Source organism: Myotis daubentonii, chromosome 12, assembly GCF_963259705.1.
Source record: "Myotis daubentonii chromosome 12, mMyoDau2.1, whole genome shotgun sequence".
In the NCBI taxonomy this organism is placed as follows: domain Eukaryota; kingdom Metazoa; phylum Chordata; class Mammalia; order Chiroptera; family Vespertilionidae; genus Myotis; species Myotis daubentonii.
Genome location: NC_081851.1, coordinates 33762033 through 33780050, shown reverse-complemented (window position 1 = coordinate 33780050; position 18018 = coordinate 33762033). Strand labels below are relative to the sequence as shown.

Below are 18018 nucleotides of genomic sequence, written 5' to 3'. Positions count from 1 at the left end.
AAATAATAAAATGTAATTATTTATGTATTAGCATGTATATATGCTCAATTCTCATACAAACATTTGCATACTATCTATCACCTCTCAGTTAAAAAAAAAAATGCTGTGAGGAACAGACCTAGCTGCCAATACTGTCAATATTAATAAAACCAGAAAATCACCTTACTGTACTAGCAGAGCTATAAATATCATAAATAATGAAACCAAATGGGCTGAAGTCAGGAACATAGATAAGAGTGGATAGATAAGAAGAATTTTATTTGTTTGAGATAGAAGAGGAGAAAATGGTGGGTTGTTGGGTGTAGCCATTTTTACAGGCTGAGGGAACAGTCTGTTTGTGGTATGGGGGGGGACTCGAGGAAACTGGTAAAATTATAAAAAGTGGAGAATGGAAGAGACTGACTAGACAGGTAAAAAAGCTGTGAGGCACAAATGAGTGATTAATTGAAACTGGCATTCTTATATTTCTGAGGAAATTTCCTCTACTCCAATGATGTTTCACAGATGCTATGGGCACATCAATGTGTAGACCAGTAAGACTTTAACGGTGTGATTTTTTAAGGATGAATGACGAAGCTACATTGTAATAAATACTTCAGGAAGTAACTACCAAGTGATATTAAAAGGTGGTCAACTTAAAATAATAGTAAATAAAAAATGCAGAAAGTAGAGTGTACTGTATTTCTAAAATGGTTAAAAAAAAAGGAACTCAAGATCTTAATATATGGACTTAGAGTGTATATAAAAAAACAGAAACTATAAAGGAAAAAAATGATTCATGAATCTGATTAACACAGTATTTCAAAAAAGTGGATGCTGGAAAACCAATGCAAAAACAAAACCAGAAGACAAGGCAAAACCGGTTTGGCTCAGTGGATAGAGCGTCGGCCTGCGGACTGAAAGGTCCCAGGTTCGATTCCAGTCAAGGGCATGTACCTGGGTTGCGGGCACATCCCCAGTAGGAGATGTGCAGGAGGCGGCTGATCGATGTTTCTCTCTCATCGATGTTTCTAACTCTCTATCTCCCTTCCTCTCTGTAAAAAATCAATAAAATATATTAAAAACAACAACAACAACAAAAAAACACCAGAATACAAAACAAACTAGAAAGTTTATCTACATCAAGTAGGATAAAGAATTAAAAATGTAAAGCAATAAAAAGCTGGGGGGGGGGGGGAACAAAACAAAAAAACAAACAAGAAAAAAAGGGGGAAAAATCCCCAATTGAACCAAAGATAATCGGGCAAAGGGGAAAAATAATTCAAAAGAAGAAAAACTACATGTGTTAGTAAAACAAAGGGTCTGTCTGAGATAAAAATAAATATATAAAAATAACCTTTTTTAATGTAGTAAACTAAAAATAAAACTTACAATCTTTCTTGAGGATAGTTTAGCAATGTTTCATAAGCCTTAGAAATATTTAGACCTTGTGACTTAATAATTCACTTTTTAGGAATTTTTCTTAAACAGATGAAAGTTTAACGCAAACATTTATATACAAAACTTTATACTTTCCTAGCTTTCCAACATTAAGTGAATGCTTAATATCATAGTATATAAAAATGTATAAGGAAAAATACTAGAGGTAAGTATTTAGTTGTGGAATTTAGGCTTTTTGTAAATCACATGATAAGAGAATTTCTCTATAAAAAATAGATGATATCAATATCTATAGCCATGTACCTTTTCATTAAGACAGTCAATTAAATTGTCCACATAAATTTTCATGCTTTTATAGAATTTAAAATTTAGAGCTTGATTTGATGAATTTTCTAGGTTCTGGATGGCATTCTTTGAGCTCTTGACATCTTCTACATATTTTTCATATTCCCTCTGATGTGAGCGGTGAGTATCCTGTAGTAATGTTAATCTATAGAAATATAATAAAGACAAATAAAAACTGACTTATTTTTCATACTTTCATTTCTACTATAGTAAGTATCAGTCTGATGAAAGTTTTTCAAAGCTACCTTACAGAGACCAGCAAGGAAACTGACAAGCACATAAACCTGGGCTTATGAGACTTGCTGAGCAGAGAAGAGCATCACAAAGAAAGCGGACTCGAAGGGAAAGGTGGGAAAGGACACTTAGGTTTTTAGGTGCTTAAGCTAATAACAGGGTATTTTCAGTCCTTTCCTTTTGCATAAAATCCTGAGTTATATGCAATACTACATGAAATAGTTGTAATTCTAGTTCTTCCAACTAAAGGAGTATTGGAAGAAAACAATAAATGATAGTTAAGTTGTTAGAAAAATAATTTGAATTAAGGCAACCTCATTATTTAACATCACTACTGAAAAGCATTGATGTAGAACTAAGGTTGGAGAATTTTTTCTATGAAGTCCGCATAGTAAATATTTTGAGCTTTGGAGGCTAGATGGTTGTGTTGCAACTATGTACTCAATTCTGTGTCATAGCATGAAATCAGCCAGACAACACATAAATGTACAAGCATAAGTTCCAATAAAACTTTTATTTACAAAAATAGCCATGGGCTAGAATACAGAGATAACATAATATTTAAAAACTGCTACAAATGAAGATTTCCATATATTTATTTCACTATAAAATGTTTCCTATGTCAAACCATTTAACTGAACAACTATGACCCCCTTTGTAGGTGACTCTCTGTCTCTTGCAGTCTTTAAGATTTTCTGTCTTGTACATTTGCCATCGTTATTATGACGTGTCTTGGTGTGGGTCTTTTGGGGTTCATCTTGCTTGGGACTCTCTGTACTTGTGTACTTTTTCTTCCCCATATCTGGGAAGTTTTCGGTCATTATTTCTTCAAATAGATTTTCTAATCCTTGCTGCTCTTCTTGTCCTTCTGGCAGCCCTATTATGCATATGCTACTTCGTTTCATGTTGTCCCAAAGCTTCCTTAGGCTCTCCTCCTGCTTTTTAATTTTTTTCTCCAGTTGCTGTTCAGATTGAGCTTGTTTCTCTACCTTATCTTCTAACTCACTAATTTGGTCCTCTGCTTCTTTTACTCTGCTGTTGAAACCTTCCATGGTGTTTTTGATTGTAGCTATATCACTTTTCATTTCTTCCTGATTCTTGCATAGGTTGTTGATTTTCTCACCCATCTGGTGAATGAATTGTACAACCATTACTCTGAATTCTTTTTCTGTCATGTTGCATGCTTCAATTTCATTAATTTCCTTTCTTGGCAACTCCTCATTTTCTTTCCTCTGGGTGTTGTGTCGTCTCTTCATTCTGATTATCTCCCGATGGTTCAAACGTTGAGTTGCGTGGGCCTGGGCCGTGTGCAGTGGGAGCCTCACACCACCCTATTGTCACTGAAGAGCTCTGACACTAAGATGTGTGGTTGTTGTGGGTTGGTGGGAACCAGGCTTGCTTAGAGTCAGTGTTGCCAGCTCTCAATGTGACCTCATGTGCGCCCTTAGAATCAAGGACCCTGCCTGCACCGTGCTGAAACAGAGACCCCCCTGGAGCGTGTTGAAAATCAGAGCCCCCTAGCATGCACTAGGAGTCAGAGTTCCCCAAGAATCCAGTATCAGAGTCTCTGTTGCTTCGCGTGACCTCACATTGAGAATCAGGGCCCCTGTGTGCCCATGCACCAAGAATTGGAGTCACTGGCTCTTAATATGAATGCACAGGGAATCAAAGATCTCAGGTGCAGGTGATAAGAAACACAGTCAAGTTACTGGTGCTTGGTGCTGCCTCCTGCCCAGAGAATTGGGGTCCCTGGGCCCGCGCTTCGCGGGACAAATTCCTGGTGTTCGCACGTTAGCTCCCAGGCCAGGGCACCTCCATATTTTCTTTATCTATTCAACTGTTGATGAATACTTGGTTGCTTCCACTTCTAAGTTATTACAATTAAGGTCTGTAATGAACATGGATGTGCAAATAGCTCTTCAATTATTTTCAATCCTTTTGTCTATGTATCCAAAAGTGGGACTGCTGGATCATGTAATTCTATATTTGGTAGATAATGTAGTGTAAAACTATATGATATAGAAACCATAGCCAGAAAAATTATGGTTGGCTAGGGTCTGCAATTAGATTTAACTAATTCATTGAAGTGTAAAGTTGGATTGTTGATTTGAGATATCCCTTCTTTAATGTAAGCAAATAGTTGGATCTTATTTTTTTTATTTTTTAATTCATTCAGCCACTGGAAGTATTTTGATTGTAGAGTTTAATCCATTTATATATAAAGTGATTACTGGAATGGAAGGAGTTACTACTGCCATTTTGTAAACCACTTTATATCCATTTTGTTTCTCTTTTTCTGTCTTTCTACCTTGCTTTCTTTGAGGGGGAGAGGAGAGGGTGGTAGTGATATGTTCTGGAGTTTTTTCTCATTTTCTTTTGTGCCTCTTTTATAGGTATTTCCTTTGTATTTACCACAGGGATTACAAAAACACTTTATGTATGTGTGTATGTATATATTTATTTTTTAAATCTTCCCCTGAGAATATTTTTCCATTGATTTTTAGAGTAGAAGAGAGAGGGAAAGACAGAAAACTAGTGAGGAAAAACACACCCATTGGTTACCTCCTGCATGAGCCCCAACCAGGGCCCAAGAAGGGGAGGAGCCTGCAATCGAGGTATGTGGCCTTACCAGAATCAAACCCGGGACCCTTCAATCTGCAGCTGAGATTCTATCCACTGAGTCAAACTGGCTAGGGCTACAAAACATTTTAAAGTTATAATAATCTACTAACTTGGTAATAATCACATACAAAATTTCTCCTTTACATCTTCCCCTCCACTTATTATTAAAGTCCTACATTACATTTTTAAATTTTATATTCATTAACATATAGTTTTTTTTATATTTTAATTTCTATATCTGAATTAAAAGTAATTTTCATACCACCCTTACAGTATTACAGAATTCTGTTTGTCTATATATTTAACTTTACTAGAGAACTTTATATTTGTGTATGCTTTGTGCTGTCTAGGGTCCTTTCATTGCAATTTGAAGGACTTCTCATAGCAATTTTTCTAAGGCAGATCTAGTGGTGATGAACTTCCTCAGTTTTTATTTATTCGAGTAGATTTGTATTTCTTCAACATATGTGAAGAACAGTTTTGCTGGATGTAGTATTCTCAGTTGGCAGTTTCTTTCAGAACTTTTGAATATATCATCCTACTCCATTTTGGCCTGTTTCTGTTGAGAAATCTATGGGGCTCCCTTGTTCGTGATAAGGTGCTTTAGAAGCTTTCAAAATTGTTTGCCTTTAGAAAACTTTATTATAATGTGTCTCAGTGTAAGCCATTTTGGCTTCATCTCATTGGAGTCCTTTGAAGTTATTGAAATTCATTTCCTTCCACAGATTGTTAAAAGTTTCTGGCCATTATATATTCACTAGAGGTCCGGTGCATGAAAATTCGTGCATTCGGGGGCGTCCCTCAGCCTGGCCTGCACCCTCTTGCAGTCCGGGACCCCTTGGGGATGTCCACCTGTTGGCTGAGGCCCGCTCCTGGGGGAATCGGGCCTAAGCTGGCAGTCAGACATCCCTCAGGCAGCCTGGGAGCCCTTGGGGGATGTCCAACTAACAGCTTAGACCTACTCCTTGTGGGTAGGACATCCTCAGCACTGCTGCAGAGGCGGGAAAGTCTCCTGCCACGGCCGCCACTATGCTGGCCAACCATGAGCTGGCTTCTGGCTGAGCGGCACTCCCCCTGTGGTCAGTGCACGTCATAACTACTGGTCATTCCTGGTTGTTCTGCCAGTAGGGTCAATTTGCATATTACCCTTTTATTATATAGGATAAACTCTCTGCCCGATTTTGCCTCTCTACTTCTTCTTGGACTTCCATAATGTATATATTGTTCTGGTTGATGGTGTTCTATGAATCCCTTAAACTTTCTTCACTTTATTCTTTTTCCTTTTTGTTTCTGACTTGATAATTTCAAATGACCAGTCTTACTAGTCACTATTTCTTTCTTCTGCTTGATCAAGCTCATTGATCTCCTCTAGCAAGCTTCTCAATTCAATTACTGTATTCATCTCCAGAATGGTTTTTTTTTTATAGTTTCTCTGTTGATATTCTAACTTTGTTCATGTATTATCTTGAGTTCATTTAGTTGTGTTCTCTTATAGCACACTGAGCTTAAGAGGATCAGTATAAATTCTTAGGTAATTCACGATCTCTGTTTCTTCAGGATTGGTTCTGAAGATTTACTTTGTTTCTTTGATTGAGCAATTTCTCCCTGTTTTTGAATGTGTTTTTTATTTTTGTTTTGTTTTGTGTATTTGAAAATGCTTTGTACTGGAGAGGAACTTCACCAATCAGCCTGGCTAGAGATTCTTTAGGGAGAGGGTGTTTTCTCAAACCTTTTATGGGGGATGCATCTTCTCTGGGCTTCTACATGAAATTTCCCAAATACAGAGGTTTGTGGATTTCTTTGTCACGAGTTCATAGTCTCTTGTTCCCTTTGGCTGGCTCTGCAGTAAGCCACTGAACTATATTTTATCTTCTGTGGCCCTAGGTATTCAAGATATGACAGTTCCCCATTAGTGTTCCAAGATAGACAAGGCAGAAATTAGTCCTTTGGGCAGTCTCCCTAAAAGAAAGAATGTTGGATGTATGTTCCACTCTTCTTTTTCCCTTCCAATGGAGAAGCCATGAGTTGAGTTTTTTCTCTTTAATCACAAGCAGTGATGGCTTATGGGAGGGGCTGATGCAGATGAAATGAAATGACTTTTTTTTACCCACTACAATGTGACTATTCTTGGCTTTGAGCCTACCTGGGGTGCTGTGACTTCCTAACTGGTTTCTGGTGTTCTCAAAAGGCTTTTAAAACACATATTGTTGTTAAGTTGGTATCTCTATGAAGGAATAACATCTAGAGTTTTGTATTCTGGCACCTTGGTGCCATCACTCCCGATATAATATTTAAAAAATTAAGGGCCATTTAACAATGCAGATAAATGTTTATAACAACACTAAGTAAAAAGCCACAGAATTTCCCCAGCCTGGGCCCTGATCAGGGCATGTGAAGAAGGCCACCAATCGACGTGTTTCTCTCACATTGATATTTCTCTCCCACACAATGGAAAAATATCCCACCCTGCAGAATTTGATATTTATTGAATTTAGCCATGTAATACATACCTCTTATAAAGATTAAAAAGACATATATGAAAAAAGAAATCAGTTTTGCTAGTGTGGTAACATAGGTGATGCTATTTTTCCTATCAATCTATTTAAGATTAATACTTGTATTTAATAGTTTAAAATAATATACATATAGTGCTAACTTTTCACTATTAAATATCTAGGACAATTGTAAATTTTAATATGAATATTACTTACCTACTATTTAATTGCTTCTTTATAATTTCAAAATTTACTGGTGGAAATGAAATGGAAGTATCAAACTTCTTCACTGTTTGAAATTCACTGTGAGAAAGATCTATGTTTCTTCCCTAAAAACAATATTAAAATTAGTTTTCAACATTCGTTAATCTTACAATTATTAATAACATAAAAGCAGATTATATGCTTCAAGATTTCACTAGATCAATTTAAAATTCTATGCCATTGACATTTTTCATAGTTACAATAAAATATTTTTAAATTCTCAGTTTTCAAATAAAGAAGTTTAAGTTAACATGTAAGAGGCAAATTACAAAATCTTATTTTTCTTTTTCTTTAATCCTCACCTGAGGACATGGCTTTAAAAAATTGATTTTTAAAGAAAGAGGGAGAGAGAGATAGAGAGAAAGAAACACTGATTGGTTGTCTTCCATGTGCACTTGACTGGGAATCAAACCCACAACCTAGGTGTGTGCCCTGAACAAGAATCGAAACTGAAACTTTTTGGTGTATGGACTAATACTTCAACCAACTGAGCCACCCGGACAGGGCACAAATTTTATATTTCACAAAAGCATGGTTCTTGGTGTTTTTAAAGCTAGTTTGGTTTATTATCTAAAGTAAAAAGGAATTATGCAAACTTGAGTAGTTAAGAATAAGTACTGTGGCATGTTTTTCCTCAAAAGTATTTTTTTAATGTTGTTATACTAATTTTAATAAAAAAGGGGGGGGGGACAGGACTAAGCCTGTTATAGTCATAAATAGCCTTCTAAATCATTTCCCTGGTCAGAAACTTCTAAATTACAACCAAAGACCAACCTTTACTTAGTTTTTTAGTTTTAATAACATGGAGATTTTTATAATACTTTCTTAGTTTTTACTAAAAGATTAAATAAAACCTTTTATAAGCACTGTGATTTAGATCGTTGTAATTTTGAGCATTACAGACTACTCAGTTAAGTAACATTATCATTCCCATGTTATTGATTTAGAAAACTGAGATTTAGAACAATTACATAACTTGCTCAAAGTCATATAAATATTTATAGAGCACTCACAATACCAGGGACTGGGGGATGTAACACTGAACAAGATAGTTAATAATTCTTAACTTCATGGGACGTATACTTAATTTTTTAAATATAATTTTGTATTGATTTCAGAGAGACTGGGAGAGGGAGAGAGAGAAACATTAGTGATGATAGAGAATCACTGACTAGCTGCCTCCTGTATACCTCATACTGGCGACGGAGCCAGAAACCCCTGACCAGGAATCAAATCATGACCTCCTGGTTCCTAGGTTGACACTCCACCACTGAGACACATTGGCTGGGCTGGAACGTATATTTTAGTGGTAGTGTTAGAACCCAAATTCAGAACTTCTGATCCCAAGTACAATATTCTTTTTGTTTGTGAGTTTTTTATTTTTTTTTAAATATATTTTATTGTTTTTTTACAGCAAGGAAGGGAGAGGGATAGAGAGTAAGAAACATTGATGAGAGAGAATCATCGATCAGCTGCCTCCTGCATACTCCCCACTGGGGATATGCTCGCAACCAAGGTACATGCCCTTGACCGGAATCGAACCCGGGACCCTTTGGTCCGCAGGCTGACGCTCTATCCACTGAGCCAAATCGGTCAGGGCGTGAGTTTTGTTTTAAACCCATTTGTTTAAACTTCACATTTAAGAAACCTACCATATACTATATACTAGTACTGTCAGTTGTTATACAATTAAAGATGAAGATACAGCCCAGCCAGCATAGGTCAGTGGTTGAGCATCAACCCATGAACCAGGAGGTTACAGTTTGATTTCCGGTCAGGGCACATGCCCCGGTTGCAGGCTTGATCCCAGGGTGGGGCATGCAGGAGGCAGCTGATTAATCATTCTTTCTCATCATTGATATTTCCATCTCTTTCTTTTTCTCCCTTCCTCTCTGAAATCAATAAATAAAAATAGATAAAGACACATTCAAGTAGCTTGTAATAAATATGTGGAAAGTGTTTAAAATCTAGTGGGAAAAGCATGTATGTACATAGTGTAGTGAGTTAAATGGTGGCCTGCCAAAAGATATGTCTATGTTCTAACCCCTGGAACCTGCAAATATGAATTTACTTGGAAAAAGGGTCTGTGTGGGGTATAATTAAGTGAAGCATCTCAATTAAGTGAGATCATCCTAAAGTATCAAGTTGGCCTGAAATCCATCAAGTGTCCTTACAAGAGACACTGTAGAACAGTGGTTTTAAACCTTGTCTGCACATTAGAATCACCTGGGAATCTTCTTAAAATCCTGATTTCTGGGCCTCATCCTCCGGAAATTCTGTTTCTTTGTTACTAATGTTGTGGCCCCACCCCATAACAAAGAAACAGAATTTCCGGAGGATGAGGTCCAGAAATCAGGATTTTAAGAAGATTCCCAGGTGATTCTAATATGCAGCCAAGGTTGAGAACCACTGGTGTAGAAGCACAGCGAAGTCCATGTGAAGAAGGCAAAGGAGTAATGTAGTCACAAAGCAAGGAACACCTGGAGGTGCAAGCCCTCTACGGTGTGTTCTAGTTTATCCCTGTAGAAAAGGCAAAAAAGGCATTTTCCTTGAGAGCCCTCAAAGGGAGCATAGCCCTGCGACACCTTGATTTCAGACTTCCAGACTCCACAACTGTGGGTGAATAAACATCTCTTGCTTTAAGCTGTCACATTTGTGGCAATTTGTTATAGGAGCCACAGGAAACTTAATACATGACATAAAATTACCTTTATGATTTTAACTGCTTTCCTCATTTGCTGCTGTTCCCAAATATCTTGATTTTCATCTTCCTGACTTTCTTCACTTGTTTCATTTCCGGTTGCTAGGAAAAACAACAACAGTTCATGTATAAATATTCAGTATTTTTCCAATTCTAATACAGCAGCTAATGTTTTTTGGGGGCTTATTATGTGCTGGCTTAGCAGCCTTTTAGATGTGTTAACTTATTCTTCACAATATTTACTCTCATTTTGTAAATGAGAAAACACAATTATTAGAAGGTTAAATAACTTGTCTGAAGACAGTGTTGAAGCTGGGCCTTGAATCTCTCAATTTAACTCCAGAAACTGTATTCATCACCCAACTGTCCCACTCAAAACATCATAGACTCATTAAAAAAAAAAGCCTGGAAAAAAAAAAGAAACATTTGATTTTTCCTATCAGTTTCTCAATTCTGCATGAGAATCTAAATATTTAAAAATAATTTTTGGGTTATAAGGAACCAACTCTCACTCTGAAATAATAGTATTTGAAGTAACAAAAATGTTGGCAAAACAGAATATTGTTTATAAATGAGAAATGTAAAAATGGTCCTTTGAGATCTAAAGATTATTGCTTGAGGAAATTGTTTATTATAGCAGGGAAGATTTTAATACCTGACACCTAAAATCCCTGTAGATGTTACACGTTTAATAAATAATCTTTATATGCCCTGGCCAGCATGGCTCAGTTGGTTGAGCATTGTCCTGTGCATTGAAGGGTCATTGGTTCAATTCCTGGCCATGGCATATGCCGTTTTCAGGTTCAATTCCCAATTGGGTTGTGTGTGGGAGGCAGCTAATCAATGCTTCTCTCTCTCCTGCCCCTCTCCCTTTCACTCTAAAAAAACCAAACACCACAAAATCAATAAAAACCCATCTTTATAAAGGTGATAATGAAAGTTTTCAATACCAAAAATAAGACTTTGAAATTTTTTTAACCTGTCAAAAAGATCAAGTGGAGATCAAATGATCTATCCTATATAATAAAAGCCCAATATATGCAAATCAACTGAACAGCAAATGACTGGTCGCTATGATGCGCACTGACCAGCCAGGGGACAGATGCTCAATGCAGGAGCTGCCCCCAGCCCACATGCCCCAGGCCAGCCAAGGCCCCCCGCAATTGCCCCACTGGTAGCCCCGCAGATCGGCTCTTATAGCCAGCCAGGCCTAGGGACCCTAATTGTGCAAGAATTTTGTGCACCAGGCCTCTACTATACATATAAAAGCCCAGTGACCTTTAGGGCGGAACAACCAGAACGACCAGTCGCCATGACATGCACTGACCACCAGGGGGCAGATACTCAACGCAGGAGCTGCCCCCTGGTGGTCAGTGCGTTCCCACAGCAGGAGCACTGCTCAGCCAGAAGCTGGGCTCATGGCTGGCGAGCACAGCGGCGGTGGCAGGAGCCTCTCCGGCCTCGACAGCAGTGCTAAGGAGCAGTGAGCCAAGCGGTAAGGACCGAGCAGGCGGGCAGTAAGGAGTGACGAGCCAAGTGGTAAGGAGTGAGCAGGCGGGCAATTAGGAGCAATGGGTCCCTGATTGCAAGATGGCGCAGGCCAGGCTGAGGGGACCCCCCTCCTGCATGCACAAATTTTGTGCATTGGGCCTTTAGTCCAGTGGTCACCAAACTTTCGAACCTCACGGACCACCAGTTGGCGACTGCTGCTCTAGTCCATATATATAAAAAATATAAAAAGCCCAGGACCGAACAGCAGAACGACCAGAACAGAATGATTGGTCGACTAGTCACTATGATGTGCACTGACCACCAGGGGGAAGACACTCAACGCAGGAGCTGCCCCTTGGTTGTCAGTGAGCTCCCATAGTGGGAGCATCGTTTGGCTGACCGGGATGATTGGCTGCTCCTACAGCTGGCCAATCCCTGCACGCCACGCACCCCACGTGCACGAATCCGTGCACTGGGCCTCTAGTAGTAAATAATATTATAATACCCTATGATAAAATTTTGATACAAACCTGTCTTTTAGAGGTCATAATGTCATGGACCAAATTGGTATTAAATAAAAAAACTTTAATATCCTTTAGACCAGTGGTCGGCAAACTGGGGCTCGGCAAACCACATGTGGCTCTTTGGCCCCTTGAGTGTGGCTCTTCCACAAAATACCGACTTCTGTGCATGGGCCACGAAGTTTCAATTGCACTGTATGTGCATGCCTGCACATGATATTTTGTGGAAGAGCCACACTGAAGGGGCCAAAGAGCCGCATGTGGCTCGCGAGTCATGGTTTGCCAACCACGGCTTTAGACTATGAGACACTACATTATGCTTTTATGGAGATTTTAATCATAATATTATATCCGAATAAAAAGCCCTGATGTTCATATATTGTAAATAAATTAAATATGTACTTGTTTCTTCAGCCATTCTTTGTCTAAGTGTTTGAGGCTTTAGGGTAAATGGTATTCTTCTTTCATGGTCATCAGGCTCACTCTCAGGATCTTCATCACTATCTTTCTTCGTATCAGCAATGGTAGAAATATGTTTTACATCCAAAGAAATATAGTCCTCTTGGGCCCTGGCCAATTCACGTTTTCTGCGGGCTGCCTGAATAAAAGCTGCATCAGGGATATTTACTAAAAGAAACAAAGAGGAGGATATTAAAAACCAAAAACCAACAGATATAAATATTCTTCACAGTAAAAAAAACAAACTGGTTTTCAAATTTTTTTCGCTATTTTGATATGAATATAAATGACAGTATACTTCTGTAATAGAAGAAAACTATTTTGATAGAGATTAAGTAATTTTTATTTAATTTTTAAAATTTATCTTTAAATGAACCAAATGAAGAAGTATTAGAAAATACACTGAAACCACTGCAATATATCTTTTAATTCTTTTAGTCATCAGGTGCTGTTGCTGACTTTTTATTGAGGGCTAGCCATTTCTCATCCAGAAGCTCTGAACTGTCAGGGTAGAGATGGGAGAGGGCCTAGCAGGAGTTGCTCAGTCAGTTACAACTGAAGAGGTTAGTTGGTAATAGACCCAATACAAAGCCTTAATGTTCATGTATTGTAAATAAATTAAACATGTACTTGTTTCTTCAGCCAGGAAGAAACAAGTTAGTTGGTGATAGACTAGTCTGACATACAAAGTAACAGGGACACTATACTATGATCCACCCCTCTCCATTGGACATTCAGGCATATAGGGAAGTGAGAAACATACTACAATCATCACAGAGCCAAAGTAGCCTTCAAGGTAGTGTGGTGATTCCCATGTGAATAAATGTGAGATGTTAAAAAGTGCACAGGAAATAATCAGGTTCATTTACCAGGTGAAAAAATATTTAAGTAACATTTCTAAATAGAGCTTTGTTTTATTTTTTCTTTATTTTATACAGTATAAACCTTATTATTTTGGAGTCTTTAAATTCAAAACACGTTTCTTCATGCATGATCTAAACTGAAATTAATCTTTACACTGTGGGAAGAAATGGTTTCATTAGCAAAATACTAAGGTAAACAAAATGGCAAGAGAAATTTTTACCATTTCAAGCACTTCAAAGTATTAATGAGGGGTGTCAAGTCATTGAGGCTCAAGTAATTATTTTCGAACCTTTCCCACAAACTGGTCCAAATTCCTTTGAAAATAAATTTACAAAAAGGTGAAATTCCTGGAGATGTAGGAATGTTCCAATTTTTTAAACAGAAAAAAAAAAGAGAGAGAGAGAGAGATTTCAACTAACCAGTGTTTAAGAAAAAAAAAAAAGTGCTATGAAGCAGTAGCTACGGAAGTGCTACTTCTGGTCCATGGCAATAACTGGAAACCAATATGTAACCAGGAGGTCATGGTTTGATTCCCAGTCTGGGCACATGCCCAGGATGCGGCTCGATCCCCAGTGTGGGGCGTGCAGGAGGCAGCGGATTAAGGATTCTCTCATCATTGATGTTTCTGTCTCTCTCTTCCTGAAATCAATAAAAAACATGTTTTTTAAAAAAGGACATAGGCTCTAGGGCAGTGACTGGGTTTGAATCTTAGCTGTGCTTCTTATTAGCTGTCTGACCTTGGGCATGTTATGTAATAGAAATGTAATGGTCAGAAACTTTGACCATCATTAGTAATGACCTACTTGCCCCATACTTGACTACAGTTTATCTACACTAATAAAAGATAAAAATGGTAATTGGCGTACGACGATACCCTTTTCATTGGCTAATCAGGGCTATATGCAAATTAACTGCCAACAAGATGGTGGCTAATTTGCATATGTAGGCACAATGCAGGGAGGCGAAATGGAAAGCAGGAAGAAGCCCCCTGCCACTGACAGTGATCGGAAACCCAGGGGAGAGCTAAGAGCTGGGGGGCAGGGCAAAGGCGGCCCTGGGGCCGCCTTTGCCCTGCCCCCCAGCCATGATCGGAGAATCAGGTGCCTTTGCCGCCCTGGCCAGTGATAGCAGGAAGTAGGGGTGGAGCCAGCGATGGGAGCTGGACATGGTCGAAGCTGGCAGTCCTGGGAGCTAGGAGTCCCTTGCCTGGGCCTAAAGCGGAGCTCACGATCGCGGGGCCGCTGCTGCTGCGGGTCCCAGCTGCCCGAGCCGGACGCCTAAGCCAGAGGCATTAGGCCTGGGCAGGGGCGGAGCCTGCAACCGCGGGGAGCTGGGGGTCCCCTGCCCAGGCCTGACACCTCTGCCGGAAGCCTCAGGCCTGGTCAAGGGGCCGATCCGGTGATTGGTGATTGGAAGATGATGAGGGTCAACTCCTCTGGCCGAGGCATCAGGCCTGAGAGGGGGGCTGAGCCAGTGATTGGGGGGATATGATGGTCCCCTTGCCCAGGCCTGAAGCCTGGGTCAGAGGCGTCAGGCTTGGGCGGGGGGTGGAGCAAGCGATCAGAGGGAGATGGGGGTCCCCTGCCCAGGCATGATTCCTGGGCCAGAGGCCTCAGGCCTGGGCGGGGGCCAGAGCCAGTGATCGGAGGGCTCCTGTCCAAGCCTGACACCTCTGGTGGAGGCGTCAGGCCTGGGCAAGGGGCCGATCAGGTGATCAGAGGGTGATGGGGGTCTATGCCTCTGGCTGAGGCTTCAGGCCTGGGCAAGGGGCAGAGCCAGCAATCGGAGAGGTCTGGGGGTCCCCTGCCGAGGCCTGATGCCTGGGCCAGAGGCATCAGGCCTGGGCTGGGGGCAGAACCAGTGATGGGGGGAAATGAGGGTCCCCTGCCCAGGCCTGACACCTCTGTCAGAGGCGTCAGGCCTGGGCAAGGGGCCGATCCTGCAATTGGAGGGTGATGGGGGTCAACGCCTGATGGCTCCCAGTATGTGAGACGGGGGCAGGCTGGGCTGAGGGACACTCCCTCCCCACACACAGCCAGTGCACGAATTTCGTGCACCGGGCCCCTAGTGTTATTAATAATAAGATTAATGGTATAGAAAATACTGATATTAGAAATAAAGTTCTTAAACAACAATCACAAAAATTACCAACCTATTGATGAAAATTCTTCTTCCAGAGAGCTAGAGCTGTCGGAAGATGAACTCTGATCATCCTTAGTTTCTGAGGCATCGTATGTTCCATCCTCTTCATCTGTTGAAAGATCAACTGTTCTGCATTCTAACGGAATATTTTTTAATGTAACAAAAAGAGACAGGATATTAGAATCAATAATTAAAATTCTGAGCAACACCATGGCATATGTATAATATGGTGTTCTAACTTTACTCCACAAACTTAAAGTAGACATACAGATCTTTCTCCAACTTCCATTCTCTCTGAAACCAATGGATGGTCTAAAAAATATACAAAGACTTACCCTACTTGTATTCCTTTAAAGGAGTAAAATACTCCTTTAAAGGATGCAACGAGAAGAGGAAAGGGAACACCAGAGAAAAACAAACAAAAAAGAAAAAAATAGTTGTAGTGAATAAGTATAAAACAACAAAGTTAATGTGCACTTAGAATGTGTTAGGCACATTGGAATTTGTTTTATATAGTTTACTTCATTTAATATTCACAATTCTATAAAGTAAGTGCTATTACTGAGGAGAACTAGTGTCCTCATCAGGACTGGAGAGGCTAAACAACACGTCCAAAGTCACAAAGTTAACCAGTGGAGAAGCAGGGCTTTCAACTAAATTTCATGGGGGTGGGGGGGGGGGGGTACCAGGGAATGATAAATACCAAAACCCAATTAGGGACAAACAAATTCAAGATAAAAGTAAAGCAGTGAAGCTGACCAGAGAAAGGGTCCCACATTCCCCTATTGGCTCATTTTGATTCATCAGCATATATCAAAGGACACGCAAGAAAAGCTATTGAATCTTCTATTGAGAGCCACTCATTAAACCTCCCCTAAATCTCTGGCCTTTGGAAAACAGATAAAAATCCTTAAGACGAAGGACCCAGTGTGTGCTCTCTCTTGCAACCAGGGCACTTGCAACCAGGGGAGCAGCAGGCTGCAGCCTCTCTGCACCTGTCTCCAAGGGCTCTCCTGTTGCCTGGGTAACGCGTTCCCGGAGTCCACGCAGCCCAGGCTGGGCTCACTCCTGCTGCTGTGATCTTGCCTCCTCTGTCTTAAGCCTTTCTTTTGTTTCTCTGCTCCACGTGTAATAAACACACTCTCAAAATCACCTGGACTCCTGTCCTACGAAATCAAGAACCCACACGTTCCAGACCATGGCAGGGGCAGACCCATTCCAGAACCAGTCCCTTTCTGGTGACAAGATGACTTACATAGAGTAGAAAAACACACATTCTATGCAAACACATTTATGCTGCCTGAATCCTATACTTAGGAACACATAGGTACTTAAAAATTACTGCACTGTATTTCACGGCTTTATTGACACAGTCCACAGTGTCATCAATGTACCGTTACTGATATATATATATATATATATATATATATATATATATATATATATATATATATATATATATATTTTTTTTTATCTCAGTTTTCGCAAATAACTCTTTTGTGACGATTTAACATAAACAGCAAGTCCTGCACTAAAGCTATAACTGGTGATGGTTCAGCTGATGGTGCAGATGAGCCTCCAAACTGCGTTGGGTCCCTTCTACTCCCCCCGGGCGTCCAATGGGGAGATGCGGGCAGCGGGCCGGCCGACGCGCTCACCATCCCACGATTGCGCGTCGCTCGTGGTCAGCAGCGGGTTACAGAAACCTCTAGTGGCCTCTCCCCGCCCCGCCATACCCCGTCACCTGGGCGCCCGCCCCGCCGTCCCAAGTCACCTGGGGCGCCCGAGCCGCCGTCCGCTCGGGGAGCAGCTCCGGGGGCCGCGCGCCGGGAAGTGGCCCAGACCAGGCCCCGGCCCCGGCCCCGAGGGCCCCGGACGCGAAGGGGCCTTTCCGCTGCTGCCTCCGCGCTGCCTCCTTCATGGGGCGACCCTTCCTCCGCAGGGCCCGGGACTGCCTGCTCCCCCGGCGCCCCGGGTTCAACCGACGGCTCCTCCGCGCTGTCGCTGTCACTGGAGTCGGCTCGACGCTGCCGGAAGGTCCTTTTCGGCCTGTGAGCCATGGCCGAGACCTGGGAGCCCCGCGCGCGCCCACTTCCGGCGCAGCCAACAGGTCACCGCCGGGCGACGCGGAGCGCGCCCCCGCCTCCCGCCGGCCACTGCCTGCGCGCGCCCGCTCCGCGCACTGGCCACGCCCCCTTCGCTCTGCGCATGCGTGCCTTGCCTTCTGGGAGTGGGTGGACCTGGGACCCGGGAGGCTGGCTGTGTTCTCGCTGGGAGGCCGGGCCGTGCGGGTCCCCGCTGGCGCCCGCACTCAGTGCCTTGGAGAACAGCACTCCCAGGTGTCCTGGTGCCACCCTGCCTGGGAATCGCTCTGCCCGCGTCCCGGCCTGGAACCCAGTCTCTGTTTCCTGCTTTCTGGAGAGAGTGAAGTTCTCCCTCTAACCAGGAATTAAAAAGAAGTGTGGGGTGTGTGTGTATTGCTTCTGAAAGCTGAACAGTT

General features: G+C 41.4%; 1 protein-coding gene across 13 annotated transcripts in view; it reads right to left on the bottom strand.

The window, feature by feature from the left end:
• The window catches only part of GCFC2 (GC-rich sequence DNA-binding factor 2), a 57483-nt gene extending 39836 nt beyond the window's left edge, over positions 1 to 17647 (bottom strand). For 6 of the 13 annotated variants that reach the window (XR_009447911.1, XR_009447910.1, XR_009447912.1 and 3 more), the window contains exons 1-6: positions 17293 to 17645; positions 15529 to 15654; positions 12456 to 12680; positions 10049 to 10143; positions 7293 to 7405; positions 1684 to 1870 (exon numbers count right to left, since the gene is read on the bottom strand). Coding sequence is in view for 10 of the 13 variants with exons in the window: in XM_059659315.1 (XP_059515298.1) it covers positions 1684 to 1870; positions 7293 to 7405; positions 10049 to 10143; positions 12456 to 12680; positions 15529 to 15654; positions 17293 to 17578 (1032 nt within the window). In the remaining 3 variants the exon portion in view is untranslated. Of the gene's footprint in view, positions 1 to 1683; positions 1871 to 6334; positions 6541 to 7292; positions 7406 to 10048; positions 10144 to 12455; positions 12681 to 15528; positions 15655 to 17292 lie in introns of those variants that run through there. The other 7 variants (XM_059659314.1, XM_059659312.1, XM_059659313.1 and 4 more) reach the window with 3 other exon arrangements.
• Between the last annotated feature and the right edge of the window lie 371 nt (positions 17648 to 18018).